This window comes from Grus americana, chromosome 5, assembly GCF_028858705.1.
Source record: "Grus americana isolate bGruAme1 chromosome 5, bGruAme1.mat, whole genome shotgun sequence".
Classification (NCBI taxonomy): domain Eukaryota; kingdom Metazoa; phylum Chordata; class Aves; order Gruiformes; family Gruidae; genus Grus; species Grus americana.
In genome coordinates this window covers 53,434,603-53,461,452 of record NC_072856.1, presented here as the reverse complement: position 1 = coordinate 53,461,452, position 26,850 = coordinate 53,434,603, and the positions used below count along the sequence as shown (strand labels likewise).

Sequence of the window (26,850 nt, the reverse complement as noted above, 5' to 3'; positions counted from 1 at the left end):
AGCACAGCTTAGAGGAAACAGCCTTTGGAAATTGCCTTTCCAGCTCTTGCTGGGAAGCAGTTAGCTTTTTTACACTGCTGCAATGCGCAGGGTAAACTTCATCTGCAGGAACTCTTTTTGCTAGTCACCTGAGGTTTTTAAGTCAGCTTCTCTGTGCTAGTGGATTGAGCAGGTACAGTATGTCAGGGGATGCAAAGGGGGCAGACTCTGCTGGTTTATTACAGCATGGTCATTACAATGTTCATTAAATAGAAGTTTTCCCTGAAGTTTTATGAAGCTGATTCTTATGTGACTGTTGCCAAAATTAAACTGCGAAGTTTGTTCGCATCTTTTGCTTTCAATAAACAAAGGATTTTTCCTTTGGAAATTAAGATTTGTCCTGAAAGTTTCAAGTGTGTGTGCGCCCGAAAGGTTTCAAGATATTTTGCTTAAACTAACAGTGAAGACCAAACAGTCAGTCAGGAAGCATGTGGCAGGGGTTTGTCATCAAACAGGCTCTTTTTTTCAATTGTATGTGAAAACTTCTGGGTGTAAAAGCTCTGCCAGCAATGATACGTGGTTTCAGTTTTTTCCTGGTCAGACAACTCCGAGATGACTGCTTATGGTGAGGTGCTTGGCTCCTGAGTGTGGGACAGGCAGTCCCACATGTGTTCATGTCACAGCTCAAAGCGCTAGTGAATTGATGTCAGTTAGCTGCATCGTAATGGTTTCAAGCCCCCTTTGCTCCCCAAAATGTAGATGTTTAAATACTACAGTAGCAAGAAATGTGTTTGTGTATGTTACACTTTTTTTATGAACAAATTTCTTCCTGGCCAAGGCTCTAACTCCAGCTGAGATGCCCCTCTGTGAATGCTATTCTGTAGTTTAGTAGTTGACCATCTGGAAGCTGCATAGCCGCGTTAATTTAGGTGCAGTGTCACACAGATACTCCTGTTTCTCTGTATCTATGTCTGGTCAACCTTGTAGATGGAGTCAAGTAGCCCTTTGGAGAAAAGGCAGGAAAATTTTGGGGGTTTGGCTGTTTTAGAAGTGACTTTATGTCCCTCCAGCAAACCAGGAATTGGAAAAAGGGATGTGAAATCTAGCAATGACAAAGCTTTGTAAATATTTATGGCAAGCTTCTCTAAAGTGTAAGCAGCAGGATGGAAGAAAATGCAAAGGGACTGGCTGGGTTTTTGAAATGGGCAGTGGAAGTTGGATTTGTGGGTGGATGAGAGGTGAGAGAGAATAAGCTCAAGAAATTTGACGGTGAACAGGGGAGGGCTTCCCTCTGAGCCAAAAGGAGGGAGACATGGTGAGGGATATGAGGAGTCTGGAAGTTCTGGATTGCAAGAGCGGGGGGAAGCTTGAGAGAACTAATGATGTCTTCTAAACAGTGGGCCTGGTGGCTCAATGATGATATTGTTCAGAGACTGACAGAAGGGGGGAGCTCAGAGCTAACTGGGACAGGAGCAAGAGCAGAGGTTGAGGGAAGAGCCAGAGGTAGAAAAGCAGAAACTAGGATGAGCTTGAGGTTCAATTACAATAAAAAGCAGAGCTGAAGGAAGAAAGAGCAAAGTGTCAAAAGAGAGGCTGCTGGGGACGTCTGGGGGAGCCAGGCTCAGCCCTCTCTGACAGTTGGCAGGATGTGTCTTGCCCGGGTGAAAGCAGTGCAGAAGAGATGCCAAGGTGAAATTGGGAAGGAGTTTGAGCTACCCCAGTGCAAAAGAGTGGAGAAGGAAAGAAACTGAGACTAAATGAAACATCATCTGTACTGATAGATGAGAAGCAGCGGAGGGAGGTAGGAAATTGTTAGGGCGTCTTGACAGACAGCTGAGTGATGGTCAAGACAAGTGTCTTGATATCAGAGCTCAGGGAGACAGTGCATGCAAACATGCTTTGAAAACTAGGTTATCATATGAGACCTTCTAGGAGTCTATCTGGTTTTCTCTGTCATGATATTACAAGCTACATGACAGGCTTTTCACACTTTAGATGTGTTCTTATATTTTAAATATCTTTCTTCTTCCCATCTTTGCCTGTTAAAATTAGTATGAATACTTAAGGATGGGATTTGGGGTCTGTGGAAGACATACCAACAATTTATAGATTCCATTTTCTGAGGATGTTGTACCTGTTGCTGTGACACGAATGCTTGAGATTCCGGTAAACAGAGTTGAGTGAGAAGAAAGAACTACAATTTTAGCTGTTCTTTTTCTAGCTCATTTAATTACTGCTGCATTCACCGTCTTCCCTGAATAGGAAGTCATTTTCCTGTTCACTTGAGCCTTTCAAACAGTGAAAGGGAAAAGAAAATTAATAGTGGGGGGCAGGTAACGTCATTTTAAAGCCCAAACAGTCAGATGGTAGGCTTGGGAGATAGCACCTGAAACTATTATTAACCAATTAAAATGAAGTTCTGACCTAATTTTGTGTCACTGATATTCCTTTAAGTCAGTGCAGCCATCTTAGCGAGAAAAGACATCTGCAGGATCCTTGCAGAAGTCCGGTGAGGCCTGGGTGCCTTGCCAAGGAAGGAGCTACAGCTTCTTTCTCCATCTGGTGAGGAAGGCTTGTCAGTCAAGGTGGGTGAGGAAAGAGTCCAGAATTAGGGAGCGTGCCAGACTTGATTTACAACTCAGTGACAACATGCCTGCTTCTTACTGAGTGATGTTTCTGATGGTCTTTTTTTAATCTTTCCTGTCTGCTGCTCACTTAGTGCTCTCCTTATGATAGAAGTGAAATGTGAGTTTGAATAATTTGAAACCTGAGATTTTTCTATTTGATCTCTGTTGCTGCACCTCCTAGTTCTTTTGTTCCTAAAAGAATATTTAGGGACCTCCTGGACCATACGTGTTCCTGGGCAGCAGATTTCTCTTCGTACTGTGCACCCCAGAATGCACATTTATAGCATAAAGCAGTACTCAAGTGCAGCAGCAGTATTTATGATTATGGTAAGCTTTTTCTTGCCAGAAAGTGGTTAACACTAAGAATCTGCAGTAGCCCAAGTGCTCCTCTTTATAGATTTTAAGGACCAATGACTATGGGATGTAAGTGTGGAAGGGATTTTCTAGGCTCAAGAGCCTAGAACTTACAAAGTTTGGTTGAATTCTTAAGCATTTATTTTCATTTTGAGTTTAAATTTCTAGATACAGATGCCCTAAACTGGGTGCAGCTGTTCCATGGGGGGTGTCAGTAGTGCTTTCTATACTAGCTTGACTCTTACAAACCTCACCCAAAATACCCTCATCCTGGTGAAACTGAGTTTATCTTTGTCGCAGTTGTAGTTCAGCAACCCTACTAGCATCTTTCCCTGAACACAGGGCAGATTTTTTTTGCATCATGGGTCCAACTACATGTAGCCTTTCATTTTGTATTTAGTCATGTTTTCCTATTTCTGATTCTACCTTCTGCGTGATACTTCTGTCTGTGTGGTGGTGTCAGTTACACTTCTGTGTAATTACTAAGGTCTATCAGTAATCTACCTACTGTGCTAAGACCAGTAATGAAGATACTAAATAAAATGGTCACAAGACTAGTGCCTGAGGAATGCCAGTAGTGCACCCTCTCTGGTTTGCCACTGCTGCTTTCACTGTGCAAGCCATTGTCGTCTTCTCTTTTATTTAGCTCTTCATTCACCTTCCTGTTCTTCTGTTGCTCCTTGTCTGTCTTCAGTTTGCCTGACTGCAGGCTTTACTGAAGTCTGAGTAAATAGCTGCATTTTCTTCATTTCTAGAGAATCAGTGGTCATACAGCGAGTTAGATGGGTTTGATCCATCTTTCATAGATTCATGTCATGTTTTAATACTTTTTTTTATTTACCTCTGGAGATCTGATTATTTTTCAATATCTTCAAATGTGCTGAAATGCTTGCAAAGTACTAGGTCAGATGAACAGTCAGTAGCTGTCATTTTTCTCCCTTGTATTCTTTCCATAATATAGTTGGGGGGGTTTTGATCCTTGGGAAGCACTCCATAATGGATACAGTTTTTCAGAACCCTTGTATCACCATCCTATGATTTCCTATGCCACATTTTGGTTAACTGGATTTTGTTTTCTAGAGGGTTTTTTGGGTTTTTTTGTAATTACGGGAGAGAGGCAGCTTCCCCTCACCTCAGCACATTAAGCTCTTCAGAGTCATCTGACGTCTGTGCCACTCCACTAGGCTCCCTCTGATCAGGCGTGTTTCAGGTGCAATTCCTCATATCCTTGAATATGAATGTAAAGCAGGCTAGATGAATTTAAAACATCAAGGTATTTATTCATTTCTGTCTGACTGCAAGAAGCCTGAAATTACAGTGTAGTTATCAACTCCTTAAAATGAGATGAAGTGAATCTCACTCCGAGTTCTGGCTTTGACTGCTGGTACCCACGGAGATATCTGTACCCATCTTTGTTTACCAACTTGCCTTGCTCCCATGGTCAGCATCTTTATTCTTACTGAAAGCTGAGGCCAAATATCTGTATAAAGTTTGAGGCGATTCCTATATTATCTTTAATATTACACCTTCATTTGCTGCACAGAGATCTCAATTTTATCTTGCTTTTAATGTATTCCCACAATACATTTCACTATTTGGCATGCCTGCAAGAAATGCCAAGCATCCTTTATGATCAAATCCTTGAGCTTTTCACAGCTCAGCAGTCTTTACTAATTACTTCCTTTAATTTATCAATTTGTCATCCTGAGATCATAAAAAAAAATGCTTGAGCTGGACACCATTTTGTCCTGTAATTTAAACTACCCCAGCTTGATGTAGTATTCTTTCTATTACTAAATTTTATGTTAGTTTTCCTGCTTCAGAATAGCTGGGCCATAACCTCAGTCCTAGCGTTTGTTCTCCTGAGTTTAGGAAGCTAATCTCCCCTGATGATACAGTTCCTCTTGTTTTCATTCTCATTACTACCTGGCAATGTCCAAATAATACTGTGGGATTGTCAGACCTCCACAGCACAGCAAAAGGAAGACTTTTTATCACTTTTGTTTAAAGGGAATTTTACCTAAAATGTTCTGCCTGTGCCAGTGTTCTCCGTATGCGTTGGGCAGGTGCTGTGTTGGAAGACAGTTCACCTGGGTGGGAAAGGATATCTGATGCATGGTTGAGCCATGGAGCACTCGTGAGGACTTTGTCAGACATGGTAGAAAGTAAAAAGCAAAGATACCTTGCAGTTGCTGAAAAACAAACTGTTGGCCTTCACTATTGTGATCACCTTCTGTGTGCCAGGGTGTTTGGTGAAGCAATGAGTCAGACCCGCTGCGCTCCTCTTCCTCATGTTAGAGCCTTGCCTGTGTCCCAGCCACTTTCTCCTGGCTTCACTTTCTACTCCTTTCTCCAATACCTTCTAGCAGTGCAGCACCTGAGAGGGTGGTCCATGATGGTTGTAATCTCCACCCATGCCCTTCTTCCTCAGTTTGAGAAATCATGGGCTATCTGTTTTATCTTTGTGGCCGTGTTCAATTCAGGCCATTTCAAATGCCTTTAAATTCCTTCCTTGGAAGGAACAGTTTCATGTCTCACTGAGCAGGGGTTTCTAGCTGAAGTAATGCTTTGTAATTGAAAGGCATCTTCATTCTCCCATAAGTAATACTTGCTGGAACAGGATGGAAGGGAATTCCACAATCTCTTCTATCTCTTCATGGTCTCTCCTCTGATTTCTGCTCATGCAGCACAGGGATGTGATATACATCAGCCTAAGCGTGGCCTTCTCTTTGTTTAAAAGCAGCCTTACTCATTTTTATTTCCCCCTTAGGCTGTCTAAATCTTCTAAAGCTTTTGTGTTTCTTCCTTGTCGTATTCCAGTGTATTTCTCCCTCCTCCTCCTCTATCCTTTACAGTTGCACAAACGTTACTAGCTACACAATGTCCGTAAGCTATAAGAATATGTTTGGATGAAGGAGGATCTTTTGTTAACAGAAATATGTTTCAATTTTGTTTGATTTTTCAGAAGGGATCCCAATTAGTTTAGGCAGGGGGCAAATAAAGAGCATAAAAATTTTCTACCCTGACAGCTATTGGTCTCTCCACATGTATTTAAACTCCCTAGTACTCAATAAAGACGACAAACTTTCAGTGAAGCCATGAGCAGACTTTGAGTGCTACCTGTATTTGCTTACAACTCAGTATCATCCAGAGTCTCTGGAGAAAGGGATATGCACTTAGAAACCCAGCTCTCCTGGGGCTAGTAGCTAATAGAAGTGAAGAGAGTGCTGGTGGCCTGGCTGTGCCTTTCTGCTCACCAGCTGGAAGCTTTGTTGAAGGGAGAATTACAGCAGAGACGTTGGTGATCACCTGGGAAGTGCAGCCATGCACACAAGAGCACTGACTGCTCTTGATGTTTGACAGGTGCTGCTGAAGAATTATCCTTAAGCTGAGCCTGAGCTGTGTGGTACAAGTCTAGAGCTGAGCTTCCTCTGCCCTTAGGATACAGGGTGGTAGCCAGGCTTTCTGGGGGATGTTTCTTATATATCAGCTTTTCTACTTATCTAATCCCCCAGCCAAAGAGAGGGAGATCATGCAGTGCATATGTACGTGGCTCCAAGAGAAACTTCCAGAAGAACACATTTCCTTCATCTTAACTTTCTCTGTATCCAGTAGTTATTTAAAAAAAAAAAAAAGTATTTGTGGTACTCTCAGATCTTGATATTTTGAATGTTTATATGATGTTATAATTAAGCACTGAAAGCTTCTGAGAAGTGAAGTGCACCCCTCTCGCCCCCTCCCTTTGCTTACCCAGGCTGTACTGGCTGAAGTGCTGCAGCATTTCTGAATTCTGGATTAATTGGAGTGTTCTCCATGGATAACTTCTCCATTCTACTCCTCCTTTAATGTCCACTCTTCTACAGGATTGATCGAGCTGTCAGTTCAATAACTAGGCTAGATCTGACCCACTTTGCTCAAAGAAACATTAAAAATCTTCCTTGTAAAGTCTTTCTAGTCTTTCTGGATCTGATCTGCCCATTCCAAACCTTTAAGTTCAAGAAGTGAACCAGAAATTTTGTGAACCACTTTGTAATTTTCCCATACCTTCCACTACTGGGATTACCTATATAGCCTTTTAATCTAATGTATGCGAGCGTGATCTTTTTGATGGTTACAGAAAATAAAGCAAGGCAGTCTCAGCAGTGGGTTACACCGACTGCTCATTTTCATGGGTTCTTGTTTTTCTGTAACTTGCTTTCCTTCTTTGGAGCACTAATCCTCCCATGTCACACATTTTCTGTTCAACTTTTCTCCTCTGCTAATCTCTGGATTTGTTCTGCTGCCCTTCCTAATCCCGGGAGCGTTGGTGTCCTCAGGAGACACCCTTGGCAAGAGGCTTTTTTGGATTTGGGTAATATCGATTATTCCTCCTGCGGTGATGGGAAAATCAGCAATTGTCTTTCAGACCATCCCTGAGCAACACTGAACTGCCTAACCACTTGCCTACCAAAACCTGCTCACTGCAGTCCAGCCCTAATGGGACATGAGCTCTCAGTTAAATGTTGTGCTGAGAAACAGCCATTCCTGCATCTTTGCAAGTTCTGGAAAGAACTTTCTGCAACTGCCAGAGTATTGTGTAGGAGAGAAGGAGATAAGCCAAGCCAAGTTACAGGGTTTTTTGCACTGGGCTGTAAGTTGAAAACAATATAGTAACAAAGTTCCAGCCTTGGGTAAAAAAAAATCTCTGCTAAAAAAGAAAATCATTGCTGTGAAGAGCTTTAGCCATAGCCCAAAGATGGGATTTCTTCATTTGCTTTTAAAGAAGTGGGCAAAACTTGGTGCTAACAGGAGGGGTGATGCTCAGGGGAGGTTTATATGCCAGGATCAGAGGAGAGCGGGGCAGTGGGAGAGGTTTGAGTAACTAGATTCAGTAACTTGTCCCCGTGTTGTTCTGCACCCTGAGTAGGAGTCGCGATTCACTGTCTGTCGCTGTTACTGCACAGGCAACAGCAACGCTGGCTCGCTGTTTGCTTCTGTGCAAGGGTGCCGAGGAGGCTGGGGGGAGGGTGATGCTCACCAAGGTCCAGAGGGATTGCGTGACTGTAGGACAAGCCTTGAATGTACAGAGGCTAGTTATTTTACGTAGTGGTTGGGGAAGTGATCCATAAATAGTGTCTGTGTATGTTATACATGTAGTGTAAAAAAAGCTATGAGGTTCCTTTGACCTCATTTTATCTAGAATACAGCTAGAAGTGAGAACTTCCCAGACGTTTTGGAGATCATACCTAGCTTCCAGGGGAGTGGCAGCCTGTGACTCCTGAAAATGTGCAAAGTGCTCACACATACTCTCTGGCAGCTTGTGCCAAACAGAATGCAAAGTAATCTGCTCTGGCACCAGCACAAGACGATGTGAAGAAACCATCTGTTAAACCTAGAATCTTCTCCTCTGTTGTTAAAGTTTTGGTATCTGAGAAAATGGGAACCCAGCAAGGCTTCATAGTTTATGCTGTGCTGTTCCTCACCTTTAGTCCTGTCTTGCTGCTTGGGATGTTGCTGGCACCTGAGATTCTAAGCAGTGGATCGCAGTGTGGGACACACTTTCCTTCTCCTTTGGTGGTTCCTTTAAAACTAAGGTAGCAAAAGATAACCTGTAGAGTTAGCATCCTGTAGTGGTAGAAAGGTAAGCTCTTCAGTTGGTCTTCAATTTCCTTGATTCCGAGAAGACTAACAAAAAGGTAGGGTATTTTCAAGCTGCGTTTCCTTCCTGCTTGGGAAAGAGTTCCCCTCCGATGTGGCGGCTGTTACCAATGCTGCGATGCTCTCTTCTCTTGTCAGCGTGAGGGGAGAGCCGAGTGGGGGAAGTCTCCTCACCGCAGCGGATTTCCTTTCTCAGATTGCCACTGCCGCTGCAACAGGACGTGCAAGTTAATTTGGCGCTGGGGAAGGGGGGTGTGGAGGGAGTAAATAGGGCCTCTTGGTGAACTTTTTGCTCTTTCTTTACAGCCTTTGATGGTTGGGTCCATGTTTGTCCTTTGTGGTGGGACAGAGCTGGTGTTTCTGTCGCCCAGAGGGGTTTATGTTCTCCCTCTGTATCCTTTGGCTCCATTAGCAGCAGCTAGCTGCGCATGACGACAGCCAAGATAATTTTCTTGCTTGGCCAGAGAGCTGATGAGGAGCTCTCTTAAATAGCTAAATGTTCTAATATTTATTTAGTTTGAATATGTGAATATTTTAGGAGCTATGGAGAGCCTGTATATCAGTGAAAAATACCTGGTTTTTGTCTACCAGATCACTCAACATCTTTCCTCATGATGTGTTGATGTGTGCTTGTTACCTTCTGTGGGCTTTTACACAGAATCACTCATGTCAGCTTTGTACTTGCATAGACTTGACCACAGGGTTTGTGGGAGCATCATCCCTGTGGAGGGGCAGGACTGGACTGCTCCTGTAGGATTTAGTTCGGGAAAGGAAGGCACGCTGGTCTTGTTTGGTCCTGTGATTTACCAGAAGAGCAGGCAGGCTTCTGCACTGCTCTGTTCTGTTGCCGTTGCTCTCTGTGAGTAGGTTTTACGTGTATGGATGGACATGCACAACCATTTTCCTGATTTCTGCCCCACTTTCTTTCAAATGCAAGCACCTTCTCTCCTGTAATTGGACTATCATGCGTATTTTATTTTCTACAGTAAGTCAAAACATCGAACCTGGCACTGTTGATGTTTGCAGCTTCCCTTCCCTCTTCAGAGTGCTTAAGATACTTTTAGAGGCTTTCATCTCTGAGTTTTTTGGGGAGAGAACAGCATCCTCCAGTACATCGGCTGCCAGGGTTCAGCTTCTTGAAAACTTGGCTTTCCAACCCAAAGCTTGTGGCTTTTTTCATTATGACTTGTTCAGCTTTGATGGGCAGCAAGGGTAAACATTGGGGCTGGGGGAAGAAGGGGGAGAATTTCACAGGCTTTGTTTTACAAGCCTTTTGATGTAAATTCATGTGATGAAGATAAAGGGTAGAAAGTAGTCCCAGGAGAGGAAAAATGATGACAAATAACCTGGAGGTCTATGTGCAGTGGAGTTTAAGAAGCTGAATTAAGATTGAAGTAAACCCCACATGTTTTGGGGTCAGTGCAGCCTTAACTAAGTATCTGAATAACAGACTACAATAGATTTGTGTAGAAAATTCTATATACTGCCTCAGGGGTTGGGGAGCAGAGAGGTTAGGTCAGGCTGGTGCTGTATGTCTGGTTCACAGGGAGGAAAAATGTTTAAATTATCACAAAGGGACTTTTGGACTGTGACTCGTGAAAGTTGCAGAGCGTCGACAGGTCTCTACTGGAAAATTGGATGGATTCTTTCCCTTTTGTGGCATTTTATTAAGCTTTCTAGCACTTGAAATGATAACATCTGAATATTTGGTGGTATCTGCCTGGTGAAAAGGCTCTGAACAAACCTGTCATCTCTGACTTTCTCCTTATCTTCATTCACCTCCTCTGGGTGAAAGTTTCATGAGCTTTTTCCACCTGCAGCAAAACAGGATGCTGTGTCAGACACGCACTCCTATTCTGTTGCTCCAAAGCAGCGCATCAAATAAAAAACGAAGTATAGCAAGAACTTGGTGCAGAATCCTAGTGAGTGGAGTTTGTTAGCTGATGGGAGACTGGGAGCAAAAGAGTAGATTTATGAGTCCTTTTTTTTAAATGAAAATATTTTGAGAGAAAAGTGAGGATGAATAGAAATGGAGAGATGTATTGTAAATTCCTCTGGGATATAGCAGTGGACAGTTCAGAGAACAGAACAGGTTGGTATTAAGATTTCATTTCATGTGAATGATAATCCAAAAACTATTTCTGAAGAAGAGCTTTTAAAAAACCACAAATCCTGCTCAGCCAGATTCTGAACTACAGTTGATTATCACATGGACTGGAAACACTGATAAAAAATACAAACCTATTTTTAATCATTTATATAAATTATATTTCTTTTTGCTAAATCCAACATTTGCAGTTGTTTGTTGGTTTTTGGTTGTTGGGTGGTTTTTTTTCTGAGTGAACGAATCCAGATTTTTTTTTCACTTGGCCATAGTTTTATTTTTAAACACAGCTTCCAGAAATGCATGCGTGTGGGATTGCATTTGGGACCAGTGGAGAGCTGTGGCACTCTGCCAGGCGCTTGCCCTGTGCCTGCAATATAGATGGATTGTCAGTGTTCTGGAGAAAACCAACCCCAAAACTTTAAACAAATTATGCTTAATGGAAATAAACTTTTTTTGCCCTCCTGTGTAATGATTTGGGTAATGCGCCAGCTGTGTGTTTCTGGAGGGTAGAGAAAGGGGAGAGGAGGGCAGAGAGGGAGCTCTGTGTGCCTGTAACTTGTTTTCCAGTGGATGCTCTGGGAAGTCTAGGGGGGGAAAACTGACATTTCTAAGCTTGGAGCATTTTTTAATTCCCAGCCAGTCTTTCTCTTAGCAGGTGAGCAGGCTAGCTGCAGCCAGCTGTGATAAGAGCATTTATCTAGGGGTTGTTTTCTTCCATATATGGATTTGTCAGAGCTGGCAAGGCATATGCCTTGGATCTGACATTTTCTGTGTACAGCTTTGATGTCGTCTTTCATGTCATTCACCTGAGTTTTACAGGGTTTTGGTGGTAAGTGAAAATGCCATGAAACCAATACCTGGTTGTTCGGGGGTTTTTTAATATAAAAAAGGGCAAGCAGAGTAGGCTATAGCCTGCTTCACAGAAGAAAAGGCACCATAGCCATATCTCTCTGTTTTTTCAAGCTGGTGCTGATAAATCTTTTCTCTCACTTCTGTTGCTATGGTGTTAGTTCTGTGCAAAAACAAACCTTTGGGTGATCATGTCAAATGCAAAGATCGTTTGGAGAGAGAGATGCTGAAAGAGAAGGGAAGTAGGAGGGCTCAAATTCCAGCTGATGACAAACAATGAATCAGTGTTTGTCTCAGCAGAGGGCTATCAGAGATTTTGCACTCTACTTTCACTTACTTCTGCTTGGGTCTGATACTCCACTTGAAAAGGCTTCTTTTTTACCCCTCAAATCTTCCCCCCCTCCCCCCCTTCTTTTTCTTCTACTTTTACTTTTTTTTCTTCTTAGCATATAAAAGGAAGGTGAATCTCTTCCAAATTCTGCACAGCCCAGGAATATTTGCTTTCCGCAGCATGGTCCAGAACACAGAGAACTTATTCTTGCAAATGGTTTGATCCTCCCATCCACAAAATACTGGATCAAATTGTGAAGCTTTATGTGGTTGAAATGTACCTGCTGTCCTTGCTGAGCCAACTGAAGTGGTCATTGAACTTCTTACCGGAGGAGCTGCCTTAGCATGCTGTCATTTCTAGCATTGCTTTCCTGGTGAAGGGAAAGCAGAACACTGTTGTGGGGGCCCTTTTTAACACTTTCCAATGTGCAAAGTGGGTGCATTTTGGTTTCATTCTCAAAATACGCCAGTTGCTTTTAACTGGCGCAACTGTTGTGAAGAAGTTATCTTGCCCAGATGTCTTATGCTTCTGGAAAACACTGTGCTGAAAATGCCTGGATATGCCTCGAAGGCTTATTTCTATTCTTGGGTCAAGGCTGAAAGGGAGAACTGTTTTCTTGTGTTCTGAATGTTTCTGTGCAGATTGAGCTGCAACTGCAGGAAGAACGTGGAGGGGTAACCAATCTAAAATACTTATCTGCTTCTCACTGTTTTTCAAACAAAGTCCTGAAAATGGATTAATTCACATTTTTGTACCTTGGCAACTGGGAACTTTCTGACCTAATTAAATGGACCCTTTGTTTTGCTGTTTCCTTCCAGATGTGATAGGCAGTTGAAACAACCTCAGGAAAAGCAATGTGGTCATCTTTCTTTTAAGGATATTAACAGATTTTTCTGGAACTTGGTTGCAGAAGCAGATCATGTCCTTCCATGTCCTTAGCCAAGCTGCAGTTCACTTCTCTTAATTTTACAGACACTTATACTTGCCCCTAGCCTTCATGCTGCACTACTTGTGGGAGTAAAAACGTAAGTGCTAGGACGGCCAGGCCTTCTGTGGACTGCCTCACCCAGCCACAGCTTACTGATGACTGAGCATTCACATCAAGTCTGTCTTGCTTGTCTTTACCATTGCATGATCTTTGCATGTAGAGTCTGCTGCCCACCTGTGAACAGTGCCTCTGTTAGTCTCCTTGGAAGTCAGGTGCGCAATATGTTTTCCAGATGTACTAGAATCTATGTAAGTACTTCAAAGATACTACTAGAGCCTCAACCTGTAACTGTTGGCATATAGTAGTGGGCAAGCAAAGGCAGTGTCTGTTGGGAAGAATTGGCAGTCTTTCAGTTTGCTTTTGTGCCATGGGTAACTTAGATATTCTGCTCAAGTAAGCTCAGCCCAGATAAGAGTGCCTACACAAGAAAAGCAATTCAGCTACATCGATCAGTTAGATTAGCAACTAGCAAATTATTATAAGGCTGCTAGATTTCTGCTGGTTTAATTTTATTGGTGCTTGAGCTCCAGCCATCCTGTCTTACCGTTACTTTCCTTAAGGCACTCCTTAATTCAAAGCAGGGCCATTTCTGTAGGGTGGGAAATTTTATTAGGACAAAACACAAGCTAATGAGACAGTGAAGACTGGCTTTTATCGAAACAGAGCATCAGCAGCCTCTTCTGCCCAGCCCTCCTCTCCCTCCTGTGCCCCCCACTGCCTTCTCTGCCAGAGCTGAATAAAAGGGATAGCAGCAATGAAAAGGAATGTGCATGTAACTGTAAAATCAGATGCTAACTTTAGTTCAGTGAGCACACATCTGTCTGTCATTTCAAAGATGTTCCCAGTTTGAAGTTTACAAGGTTGCCACTGATGCAGTAAATCTCACGATTGGTTGAAGAGCAGTGCTTGATAATGTGGCAGGTTTTGTGCTTTGGGCAGCCCAGTGTGTTTGCTAGAACCCAAGCCAGTTCTGGTACTTATACTGTACAAAGGTTCAAATCTGGTAAGTTCATTAAATTTGGTAGGGACCTTAGGGGTCCATAATACATCAAAAGCAGATTCAACATGAAATTCAGACTAAGTTGCTTAGGGCTTTGTACAGTCAAGTCTTGAAAACCTTGAAGGATGGAGATCCTGCAGCCTCTGTGGGACTCTGTGCTGCAACCAGACTGTCCTTGTGGTGGATTTTTTTTTCCTGATTTAATTGGAGTCTCCACAGTTTTGATTTATGTCCTGATAAATAAACACCTCGCAATGACATTGGCCAGTTCTCTTAGTACACTTGCATGCATCCTGTCAGGTCCAGTAGCCTTCTTTGCATTAAGATTTCCTCAAAAGATCCCTGACTCAATCCTTTTCCAGTACAGGTGCTTCCTCTGCTCCTTGAACTCTGTCTTGGTACTGGGGACCAACCCCTGTGATGCATTGCCACCGCTTTTGTGCCTTCTCATGCTGTCTGGAGCAGAGTTTCTGCACACTCCACCCCAAATCTTTGTCCCCTATCCAGCTAAGTGCCAAAGTCTGAGTGGAGTGCTCTGGGAGCTGCACTCCTTACCAGCTAAATAGCTGTCCCTGCAGCAGATGAATTTGCAAAGATCCTGAGTCACTTGCTTTTGTGTTACCTGTATTACTGTTCTGGGTGTTGTTTTGTGCAATCGCAAAGGGCACAGCAGGCATTCCTTTTATTAGTGGTGATAATCTATGTTGGCTCATTCCTTTTGCACGTATATGTAAGTACCAGGAAGGAGAGCTGAAGAGAGAAATGTTGGCTCAGGGTGGAGAAGCACAGGAAGGTGTTTGAATGAAGGGTGCTTGCCAATGACTTCGCTGCTTTTTCATGGAATTAGATCTACACTGCTGAGAAATAAATGTCTGAGTAAAGTTTTCTGACATTCAGTGAAATGTAAATTATCAGGGATTTGGGTAACATACCAAAATAAAGGCAGCGTGTAAAATAATGCCTTCGTTGTGGCAACAACACGTTGGATGGTGGCAAGGACAAGAACCTCACATCCCCCATGTATTAATAAAAGGTTTCTCTCTGATTCCTTCAGCTTGACCTCACCAAACCCATTGAAGATCAGGGCCCTTTGGATGTGATCATACATAAACTGACAGATGTCATCCTTGAAGCGGACCAGAATGACAGCCAGTCACTGGAGTTGGTTCACAGGTTCCAGGTAAGTGGTTTTTTCATAGTCCTTCTGCATTTCAAGCAGGAGGACGATCTTGGTGCAGTGAATTCAATCTGTTTCCTGTGCAGTTGGTAGGGTTTGATGAAAAGAGCGCCCTGGCTCACTGCTGCCCTGGTACTGATAGCCCAGCAAAAACGGTTTTGTCAGTCTAAAATGGACTTGCACCTTTGGATAGGTTTTATGTTGTATTGGTAAGGTTAGTAAGAACTGGTTTCCCACCAAATGTTGTCCTGATGTCATTCCAAGAGCATGAGTGCTGTTCACAAAGAGGAGCAGGTGTTTGCAGGGTCCTTTACATGCATCTCTCCACGACAGAAGCCACTAAATTAATTTGGCCCAGTTCTGTCTAGTCTTCCCAGTTCCTGGAATGCTAATTTCTGTAACATCAAGGTTACTGTGAGTAATTCTGTCCTCTAGTGCTGAGAATCCTATTAATTTTTTTTACTCAAGTTTACATCGAAGGTCAGAAATACGCAGGGCATAGTGGTACAGAGAACTGTTTTCCTAAAGAATTCCTAAGAGTAGGCTGAATACCAATGAAAATGATAAACCAAGACCTTTATCATTTTAAAAGGTGTTGCTTCTGGTGGATATCTTTGATCAAAAGTATATTCTTCTCTTTCAAAGAGAAGCAAAATTTAAAAAATATTTTCAGAATTTTATGGAATATGTTTATGTCAGGTGGAAAAACGGGTCAGACAAATTCTGCAAGTTTGACAACTTTGCTTTCTTGTGAAGTGATGTTCTCTTTGCTCTGCTTAATATTCTACAACTAGTAATGCAGAAAATATTGTACTTAATGGAGTCAATATTCTCTTTGCTCTATTTACAAAGCGTTTCTGCTTCCTCCCACCTGTGTATTACTCACACAGAGGAGACAAAAAGGTTTGACTTGTGGGTCTGGCCCTTTGGCACCAGTTCTCTGAACAGTAGAGACTATTCATCGCTAAGCAGTGCAGGCATCCACTTCCCACACCATTGCAAACTCGTTAAGTGTCCAAGGAAGTGTATGGAGAGATGGACTTCAGGGGCTTTCTGCTTGCAGTCTCTCCTTGTTCTAGATGTTAACTAGTTTGCCTTCACAATATATCTGTCCTATTGATGGGAAAAACTGATGACCAGAGCGGCAAAAGGGTGCATGTGTTAAGTTGCTTGCAGCTGATTAAGACTCATGAGATTCCTCATTCCCAGTTCTCAGGTTATTTTGTGCATTCCTGAAGGCCACGCTTTATAAGGCACAGAGAGAGCAGCTCTGTGTAATACTGTGGCATCTCCCTTGTCCCCTGGAGTACGTGCTGGTAGGGAACTTGTGCAAGCAGTTGTAGAACAACAGTTGGTGTGTTGCAGTACAATTAATATCTAAAACACCTTCCTTTTATTCCTGAGCAAGAACTCTGCAATGGATATGGAATATTTTTAATAAGAATTCCAGCTAGTCAGCTTATTTTATTTAATAGCTTAAGGTCACCTGCTGATACTTTCTCAGGTATGGAAGTGAGGTCTGGAGGAAACAGTAGTGAGTACCGTGGATGCATATTCGTAAAGCTGCATTTAACCACCAAGGTGAAGTTCGATATGAAACAGGGTAGAGCACTTTGCAGCTAGAGCCTTAGCTTTGGCTGAGGACTTAGTGGGCTGTTCTTGTGTCTGTGACAGCTGCTGCACTGCTGGAAGGCTGCTAGAGGTAAAATGACCTGCTAAAGATAAATCCCTTACCCTAATAGATTTCTTGAAGTAACCATAATATGATACCTTCACATTATCCTGTGTACTTTTGTTACCATTTAAATAACTTAATCCATTATTTTTAATAGGTTAAATATTAAAGCTTTGTTTTGGAAGATACATATGTTAGAAAATCTCAGTGAAAACTTGGGTTTTATCTAATGAGTTTGTGGGATAGATTCTGAGGGTGGTGAGAAAGAAGCAGTATATATGGATATATATAATATATATATAAGATTATGGATAAATATCCATTTATTCTTTAGTTCAGGGACTTGCTTGTTGTATCTTTTTTTTGATAGCACTTGGAAAAGAATAATATCACCTGAATAGAGATGCAGTGGCCAAAAAATGACAACAGAAACATCCCCTTGTGAAAAAATGAAAACCCAATCAAAACTGCAACTACAAACCAAAAACCTAGCTCCCCCCATCCAGTCTCTCCTAAAATTCTCAAATTCAACAGAGCTATGTAAGTTAAAACATATCACTGATCTTACAGGATTTATTTTCTTTCAAATCATAATATCAAATACAGCAATATTTTTTAACCACAGACTATTTGAGGTGAAATTACTGATTTAAACTTTTAGAAATGGCAAATTGTTATTTTGCATATAACAGTTAATACAGCATAAAAATAAGAAATGTATGTGGGGATATCATTTCCATTTTCTAGGCTTTTGTCAGGAAGAAGGTATTTTATATAGCGCAGCTTGGATTTTTTTCAGAAACTAGGATGTAATTCAGTTTCAGTACAGAATTGCCTACTGCAGAGATCTCAAATTTCCACTTTTTTTTTTTTTTTTTTTTCAAAGTGTACAGAGTGACGGGTGCGGGAACAGGAGACCATAGGCAAAAGCTTTGCAAAACTTGAAGAAATTGTACATTTCTGTCAGGCTTACTGAATCTGTTTGCTATAGTCATGCACAACGGCATCAGTTCCTCACCTGGTGCTGTTTCTTCACCCTAGAGGCTAAATCCAACCTGCATGCTTAGGGCTGTCTCCACAGTCCTCAAGAGCTGACAGCAGTTAGAGGAATGCTGTCCTGCACCATGTTAGGCTGTAAGCCTGAATTCGGGGTGGAAGCTGAAGGGCTCTTTGGTTTCAGTATAAATTTCAGTGGCTGTTTGCTCCCAGACTTCTTGAGCCCTCAACCATAAGGGGATTGGGATATGGGGGCAGCTGGGCAGGTTTGAGTCTGTTGACTATTGTGAAGGCATCAGCCAAACTAATGAGAAAACTGGGTATGCTCCCAGGAGGCTTACACACTCTGGTTGGTAGTCCATGCTCCCAGTGGAAGTTTCTAGACATACACGCATCAGAAAGGGCTGCAGAGCCCTGATTTACAGGGATATTCTTATTGGGACAATATTATAACCTTCACTAGTGCTTGCAAATCTTACTTGAGCTGCCTCATTTCAGAGCAGCTGAGAAATAGTTGTATTCAAGTCTCGTGGTATGTGGCACTGGGACCCCTCTGGCTATACGCCTGTCAGCAGCTGACGCCTCTTAGTGTACGTGCCTCCTTGTCATTCCCATATGGCTCACCTACCATAGCTTAGGCCCTTTATCAGATTTTGGAGGCGATGCATTCTGCTTCTGTTTCACCACAGTTGCTGTTTTCCAAGATGCGATTGTCTATATCAGTGAATTTACTGAAACATTCCCATGTTTCACAGGCTGGTTAAGTCCTGCTCTGTTAAAACTGTGGAGCAACTTGTTGCAAACAGTTTTAAAACATAGCCTTAATAAAAGCTAAACAACCAAACTCATGTTGCCCTAAAATCCTACTTTATTTTAGTATAGCCTTGTGTGCAAGTTTGACAACTCAGCCTTGCCTCTCCTCTCTATCCCGTTAGAAATAATAAATCAAGAGTGTTACCATATTCAAGGTGAACCCCTGTTAAAGGAATCTGCATAATAGCATCCCTGTGCTGTGTTGTTTGTTAGGACTCTGCTGCAGCTCTCGCTGTTTGTTAATCTTGGAAATTGCAGAGCTTTGTTTTTAGTGGCCTCTGAAGGAAACCAGTAAGAAACCTTCCCTTAAGATTTAGGGCAAACAAATCTTACTGCTCTCTGTGTTTCCTGACACAGGTCTTCTCTCCCATACTGCTGAGTTCATCTGTGTTAACAGATGCCCTGTCTCCTGTACCTGATTTTTTTTTTGTTGGCAGCCTGGCCTTAATCTCATACAGCATGTTCAGTAATGGGTGAGCTATCAGGTCATTGATTTGGACTGAGGATATGCTTCTTGTGACACGCTAACTAATGTGGAGAGGTGAGAATAGTTGTTAATCCCAGGGAGTTGTGGAGAGTACTGACAGAGGTATTTGATACAGCATGTCAAATTCTTTCTGTAGGATTTGCATAGTGATAAATGGATTTAAATAGCTGCACAGCACAAAAGCATTCAGTTACACTAGATATTTTTGCAGATCTGTCTCCTGCCTTCTAAGAATAATGGAGTACAAAAGGGGAAACAAGTTGGACTGGAACAGGTTTGGGTTACAGTAGAGAGAAATAACTGTAATCCAGGGACTAGGTAATAGGGTTGAAACTCAGTCTTCTGTCTGGTTACCATTGCCACTATTTTGTTGCTGTAGAACACTTAGATCTTTCTGTTTCTCAGCTTACCACCACCCTTTCATAAATTGGTCTCTATTTCTTAATAAAGGACTTCATAATTCTCCTGTAAATATCAGTATCTACACAAAAATAATACTGTGGTTCTTCTGAAGCTAATTTGGAGTAGGCTGATGGGAAGTTGAAATTTTTTTTTATTATTGTGATAATGCTGAAAATTTGGATTCTGTGTCAAGTGTTGTAGAAAGCAAAGTTATTGTTCACACACCTGGGGCATATGCTGCATGTAAGTCAGCATTCTTTAATTGTCAGTAGGTCTGTTAATAAACAAGTGTATCATGAGAAAGCCTCTCTCTACAGTAATGCACGCTCCATATATATTTTTTCAGAGCTGTAGTAGAGACAGATGGAAGTGAGGATAAGTTTCTGAGCAAGTCAGATGGAGAAGAAATAGTTTGCTGTCTCCTGACTTGATTGGTAAATACAGTTGAACTTGTTCAACTAACAATATGAACCGTATAAGAAAGAAAGAAATTGGGTGAAAAGCACCCTGCGGATAAAGAGCATTGTCTTATATCAGTGTCTTCTGTGCAGAGGACGGTGGTAAATTCTGCTCATACTCTGATGAGGACTCTACATTTTCATCTTCATTTCATGTGCCTGTTGATGGTGGTTTTAGTCTTCAACACTCTGCCTAATTCCAGTTTAACATTGCTGTGTTCACAACAGCAAGCTTCGGCCAGGCATACTCTAGAAAGGCTGTTGCAGGACTATGCTAAAAACTTGTTTAAGTCTTCTTGCAAAATGCTTGAATCCAGCTGGCTGGTGCCTTCAAGGCCTTCATTTTCAGGAGTATTAAATTTAACCGCAAATGAAAATAATAAAAAAGCCAAGAATGTTAGAGGAGAACTTGTTGTTCATTTTTCTCTCCTTGTCATTAGTTCTTGGTTGTACAGTAAGTATTATCTATCTGTTCTTTTTGAGGATCCTATTTTCCTGCAAAGAAGTGCAATGTAATGCCTAAAGAATTAGAAGGGGATCCTGGAATGTGGGTTCAGTCACATGCTTTTCCACAGTTTCATTATGTGATCTAGACGATCCCATTTGCATCCCTGCTTTTGTTTTGCAAGCTGTATATTAAAGGAAACTGTATTAACTCCCTCTTGAGATAAATATGAGAAGCCCTTTAAGTCAATTCAGAATGGCTGTCAAAGACTTGGGGGTTGTTTGTTTCTGTTTGGACCTCTGGTATGAATTTGTAGTAGCTGTGATGACATCTGATTTACAGACCAAGTTACAACAATCACACTGATACCTGATGGTCTGTCTTACAGATAGTTCTTTAGCATAGCCCAGTGGATGACTTGTCCACAATCATGTAGTTGAACTAGAATGTAGGTTTCCATTACTGGACTACACATATCTCTGACTGTGGATATGGAATTATAATCTCTCAGTATCTTCAAAACTCATTCATTAGAAAAAGATCCTCTCCCAGTGCCTTCCAAACTGGGAGAGGATCTTTTCCTAGTGAATGAGAGAGAGGGCAGGGATCCCTGTGGGCAGGAATTATATCCTCTCCCCAATAAACCAAGGCCTTGGGCTTCTGGTTCTGCACGTGACTGAATTGTGCCAGATCGCTGGCATGCAGAAAACTTGCATTGTAGTAAAACGTGTACCCAGGAACCAGCAGAGCGGAGAAGTCTGTCAGCATTGACTTACGTGCCAAAGTGTGTTTAAAGAGTATGCTCTCACGTAATTTTTTATACGGGGCAGAAACTGGCAGGAAATTGCTGCCTGTCTCCATCTGTCCTGTATTATTTTTAAGATATTGAAAACTATGAGAAATGAAGTATATTATAGAAAAAATAAATTATAAGAATCCATTTGCATAAAGTGGGTGGGGTTGTTGTTTTGTTCTTTTTAAACTAAAATCAATGAGCAGCTTAGAAAATGTAAAGTGATGACCTTGCAAGACAGCTTATGTGTGTGTGATGTTGCATAAGCACTGTGCAATTTCTGGCAGCTGCACACACCAGTGGAAATAGTGTGGTTCCCTTATTGTTTATTAAATTGACCAAAAAAGTTCTGATGATCTTAACCAGACCAAACAGTGCAAAATTCATGATGCTAGTTTTCCTGCTATTGAATATAAACATAACAGCAAGATGATACCTGGCACCAGTCTTACTGTTGGCTCCATAAAGCGGTCTTCCAGGAAGCAGAGAGCAAGGAATCCTTGACCACAGGAGGAGGAACAAGCTGCCAGGCTACATTTATGACCTTTTGTAAGAATCACTTTTATTCAGAGCTGTATTATAGAGGCCTTGACCATCTCATCTGCAAGAGCTGAGGAGGAAGTTGGCTTCACGTGTACATGGGTCTGTGTGCCTGCTCTCTGGAGTCTGTGACAAACTGTTATACAATCTGGTGGAGAGTACTAATCGACTAGGAAGCCTCTTAGCATGCCCTTTTTCTCTTGCTGTTTAATGACTGTTCTCAATGGCCTTGTAAAAAATAATTGTTACAGAAGACTCTGAAAATGGCAAGGAGGAGTTGCCTGTTGTCAGTGGGATTTTTAGCTGCAGAAGACCTTTAAGGCTGAGCTTTTCAAGGTCTTCGGATGTGGTCTGGACTGTAGTTTCTCAGGATAGTATTGGTGGGTGCAAACTGTTCTCCACTGCATTGATGATCAGTGATGAGTGCTTTGTGATCTCATCCAAAGCTGGAATGAAAACTGCACGCAGCACCTAGTGTAGTGCATGAAGTGCAAAGAGAAATCTTTCCATTTGCTTTGTAGGACACTTAGATCCTTATTTTGGGGATGATGGTTGTTTGTAGAGATGATGATTAGTCTCCCTTTCTACCCACTGTAACACTGGGCTGAATTGATTGAAGGTAGTTCATTTGTTGTCTAGTAAAAAATTGTTACAGTCCTTGGAGGTTCCTTCTTGACCAGAGGAACATGGAGAGAAGTCAAGTGGGAAGAGGCATAGTCCCGAAAGGTCCCTTTCACTTGCTGGTGCTCTAGTTCCTGTCTTCCTGGTAAGAAAGAGAACCAAACTACCCCAGTTCCTGCCTTCTAGACGAAGTTTATGACTTCGAAAAGTGAGTATGTTTTGGATGTGTAAGATATTGACTGGGGAATCTTTATTATGCTCTGATTAGAGCAAAATAGTTTTTGAGCAGCTGCCTGTCCTAGCTGTACAGGGGCTTAAGTAGCTTCATTCATTGCAGCTTCATACTAGTCTGTTCCATTCAAAATGATGGCTCAAGTGATGGAAAATCAATAGGGTTATTAGTTTGTCATTCAGAGCTTTTTCTGAACAGATTCTCTTTGCATTAGCCTTCTTGAAAAGATAGATCAGAGGCAGGTTTTATGCCTAGGCTTCTGCTGTGAGGTTGATGGAAATGTAAAGTGTTCCCCCCTGCCCTCCAATTGTTGACTCTCCCACTCTGAATTTGTCCAGGAAGGGCTCTTCAATTCTTCATTCAGAAGCTTCCTTAGAAGGGTTTGGGACTGGGAAGAAGGCAAATTAGGGAGATACTTTGGAAGGGAAGAAGTTAGGGGATTGCTCTTGCTTGAAAGGGGAGAAGTGCATTGTTCTTGCTGCATTGATTGCTTTCTTCAGAAGTCTCAGGAGGGTATGTGCTCCTGTGCTCCTGGAGAATATGCCAGTGGATTTTTAATACATTTTTTTTTTTTTAAAAGATACTAGCCCATTCTGTTCCTGGTTTTCAGCTTTGTACTCTGAAAATACTTTCAATTTTCAATTTCTTTTCACATGCTTTCCGGAGAAGAGGCAAGTGAAAAACCAAAGGGAACTATCAAATCTTAGTAATTTTTTTCTTATCGGGGCGACAGGGTGAAACACTGAAGTTGAAATTGTCTATTTGCACCTGAATTCACAGACCAATACCTGTGTTTTTCCCATTTAAAAAATAATTCTGTCTTACATTTGTTAGAAGAGCCTCATAAGCAGGCAAAATTAACTAAAAACTTGTCATTTGGGTACTGACTGGTAGGACAGCTTCCTGTGGGTAGGTATTTGCAAGATGAAGCAGTGGTGGACCTTTGAAGGCAAAACAGGGAAGCAGAGTACTCAGCTGCTTTGAGATACACAGTGTATAGAAATGTAACAGAGAAGATCTATCCCCACTTCCCCTTGCCGCCCCCCTCATCCCTCCCAACCACTGCAGGAATATCTTTTAGATTTAGAGACAAAGAGTTTTGAGATGGGTGTTTGTTCAAGACCCAACGTGCCTACACCTTTACTTTTGGAAGGAGGTGTCTGTGAAAAGAGACTGTCACAGCCCAGGACATCAAAAAGGAACTTTTAAGACTGAATCTGATGCAAACTCTTTAGACAAGCTTGTGTCTGTCTTTACCTCCATTTCCACCTTAGAAAACGCTGGTCTGCAGTTACATGCAGTCATCTTCATGTTTCTGTACATGGGAAAACACAAATCCAAATGCTGTTATTGTTTTGTTTACTAACATTTTTTTTACTATGGAACTTTTGTTTGATACAAAACAAAAAATTATAGAAGTTTTATTACTTAGTAATAAAATCAAGTCAATGAGTCAGTGAGTGTCTCTTATCATCTAATGACCTAATATTTGCAGTAGATACTTTATCAACTTTCTGTTAAAATGTATTTTTAAAAAAATCATTAGCTACCTTTTTGAGTAAAATGACATACAACTCTATTGTCATCTATACACAGACTTCTCAAGAAAAGTTTTTTTTAAAATCTCTGGGTTATATCCAGAGGTATTTAATAGGGAACATGAAATACTTGATCTTTCTCTGATTTCAGGTTTCATTGCTGGCCTTCTGCTGGTAACAGGGCTGGTACAGAGCATGACTGAATGCCAAACCTGGAATACAAACAAAGGAGGATCTGCTAAAAGTCGTTGTTTCTTCTTGTTTGCTTTTATTATGTCAAAGATTAGAAAGAGGAAAACACAGACATTGTCTGGGTCAAGCTGAACTGCAGCCCAAGGACAAAGCCCTTTCAAAATACTCTTGGGAAGCCCAAATATCCTCCAGATTGTTGCCTGGGTTGTTGGAGTCTGCCGTTGGGATACCTACCAGTCTTTGGTAAATATACCAAAGGAGAGTGCAGAGTTGCTTTGTGGGACTGACAACGTTCAAAGTTGAAAGGTTGTGCTGTACTGAAAGCTATCTCTTGGCTTCGGTGTTTCTCTTTTCCTTCTGCAGCTGCTCCATTTTCAAGTTCATATCTATAGTGGCTCATCTGCTGTCAAAATTCTTAGACACAAACCCTTCATGTTCATCCAGATCTGCATTTCTGGTAGTGGAGACATTCTGTGCCATGGGAAGAGTGCTGCTGCTTAGGCTACATAGAGAGTTTTCCAATCTATTAAGTGATCTTCACAATTACATATTCAGTAAAATGGGATGGCTGAGCATGCAGCAGTTCCTAGTAAAGAATCAACGTTTATGAAAGGTTTCACATCAGCTACCATAATTGTTCCTGTGAAGCTAACAAAATTGATTTTTCTTATTGTAATTTCCTGTTGCGGGGAATTGGTGTTAAGGTTTGGAATTTTAAATTATGTATTTATTTTAAGTAGTTTTCTGTGCGTAGATATTGGAACTCTCTTTTGCATGTGCTGGTGATGTACTGGCATGAGCTGTGGGAGACTGGGAAAGCGTTGGCAGTGTACATGCCCAAGGGGAGGCTGAGTGATTTGCTTTGGGGATCGTGGTGCAACTTGATGGTTCTGTTTTTGAATGCAGAGTTAATGCTTTGTGATGGAAATCCAAGCAACACACAATAACATGAGAAGATATGCGGAGTTATAAGGACTTGAGAGCATTTTGATGCTCCTGTCCCCCTAAACAGCTTCATCAGTTAACCACTAGCTGTGTTCAGAGATGCCCCATACAAATACATTGACCTTGTCCTGCATTGACAGAGTCCTTTGCTTCAAAGGGGAGGCTGTTTCTGGATTCAGTTAAAATGAGACCTGTAGCCAGTCCCCAGTTTAAGTGTCTAGGAGACGTTTACTTCAGGTCCCAGTCCTTTCCTTTACTCAGATGATGCAGATTCTTCTCTGCCCTGCTGATAGTCTCGGAGTTTTATGATTCCTGTGCCCTCTGGCTGTCTGAGTACCGAAGCCTGTAAATGGAGAAGAGCTGGAGAATAGTACCTGAAATAGGTTTGATACTGAGAAATTTCCTTATTTTGTAAGCAAGGCTCATGTTCTGGCTCCTCCATGTTTGTGTGAAGGGGCTGTCGCCTTACACTCAGTGCAGTTCTTCTTGACATTAGAGTAGTTTGCTTCTGGAAAATAGCCCCCACCTCCTTCATCTTCATCAGTTATTTCATGTTTGCTGTACAGAGCTTTTTGGAGGCTCCTTAAGGCAACAGAATGAGAAATCAGTCACTGGAAAGTTAGCTAAGATGCTCACTTCTGTTGACATGTTGCCTGGTGTAAAATGGCCTTGGGATCATGCCTTCACTCTTGTTAAACTTCATTATGCTGTGTCAAGCTTACTGCTTGGATGATCTTTTAATACGGTTTAGAGCTATTATCATTATAAATAAAGCACTGTGAAGTTCCCTACAGAAAGCATAAAAAAGCAAGATTCCCCCTGGAAATACTTAGAGTGAGCCAAAAGAACAAGTGGAACACACCTAGCCCAGGGAAGTGAGAATAGTCCTCGATGCTGAGGTGAGCATCAGGAGGATTTGGGAAGGTGCATAAGGAGCTAGGAGAGGGAAAAATCATGCCCTCCTTGGAAGGGAGTGAAGGGGATGGAGGCCAGAGGTAGGAGGAATGTACGTGTGAGGGGAAGAATTAGTTTGTACAGAGTAGGGTCTGGGCTGAGATGGAAGTACGGGGAGCTTGAATTCAAGGTGGAACTGGAGACCAGTCAAGTCGGAGGGGTGGTCACCACAGTGTGAAAGGAAGAACTAGTACATGCATCAGAAACACCGCAGGACGTTTGCTGTCGGATCTCTGCTGAGGTCACATTTCAGAGCAGTGGCTTGTTCAGTCTGGTTACTGTGTGTACTTACCCACCGCCCCACCGGGGTATCGGCTGGCTGTAATTTGCTCATGAAGGTGCACACTGTGATACCTCCCTATCTTTTACGCTGAGACGTAGAGGGGCTAAAAGAGTTGCCTTGTTATGCTTTAGATATGTTGAGATACTTGAGTACAGTTTCATGATCAGCAAGTTTAAGCTAATGCCCTAATCATTGGATCGTCCTAGCTCCACAAGGTGTCTTTTAGCTACTGTGTAAAAGGGTACATATGCATAGACACACATAGATGTTTAAGATGCATTAGGCAACAAGTTACTGTATCTCTTAAAAAAAAAAAAAAAAAAAATCTCTTCTGTATTTGAAAGCTGACTGCTCTGCCTGAGACACTGGAAGTATTGGGGGCAGGAGACTCATGAAAACTGTTTTCTGTATGTTCTGGATATTAATG

At 41.9% G+C, this 26,850-nt stretch overlaps 1 protein-coding gene across 11 annotated transcripts in view; it reads left to right on the top strand.

Annotated features, from left to right (window-relative positions):
- The window catches only part of ITPK1 (inositol-tetrakisphosphate 1-kinase), a 153,977-nt gene that overhangs the window by 61,656 nt on the left and 65,471 nt on the right, over nucleotides 1-26,850 (top strand). For all 11 annotated transcript variants that reach the window (XM_054825802.1, XM_054825808.1, XM_054825803.1 and 8 more), the window contains one exon: nucleotides 14,927-15,052. In XM_054825802.1, the coding sequence (XP_054681777.1) occupies nucleotides 14,927-15,052 (126 nt within the window). The remainder of the gene's footprint in view (nucleotides 1-14,926; nucleotides 15,053-26,850) is intronic.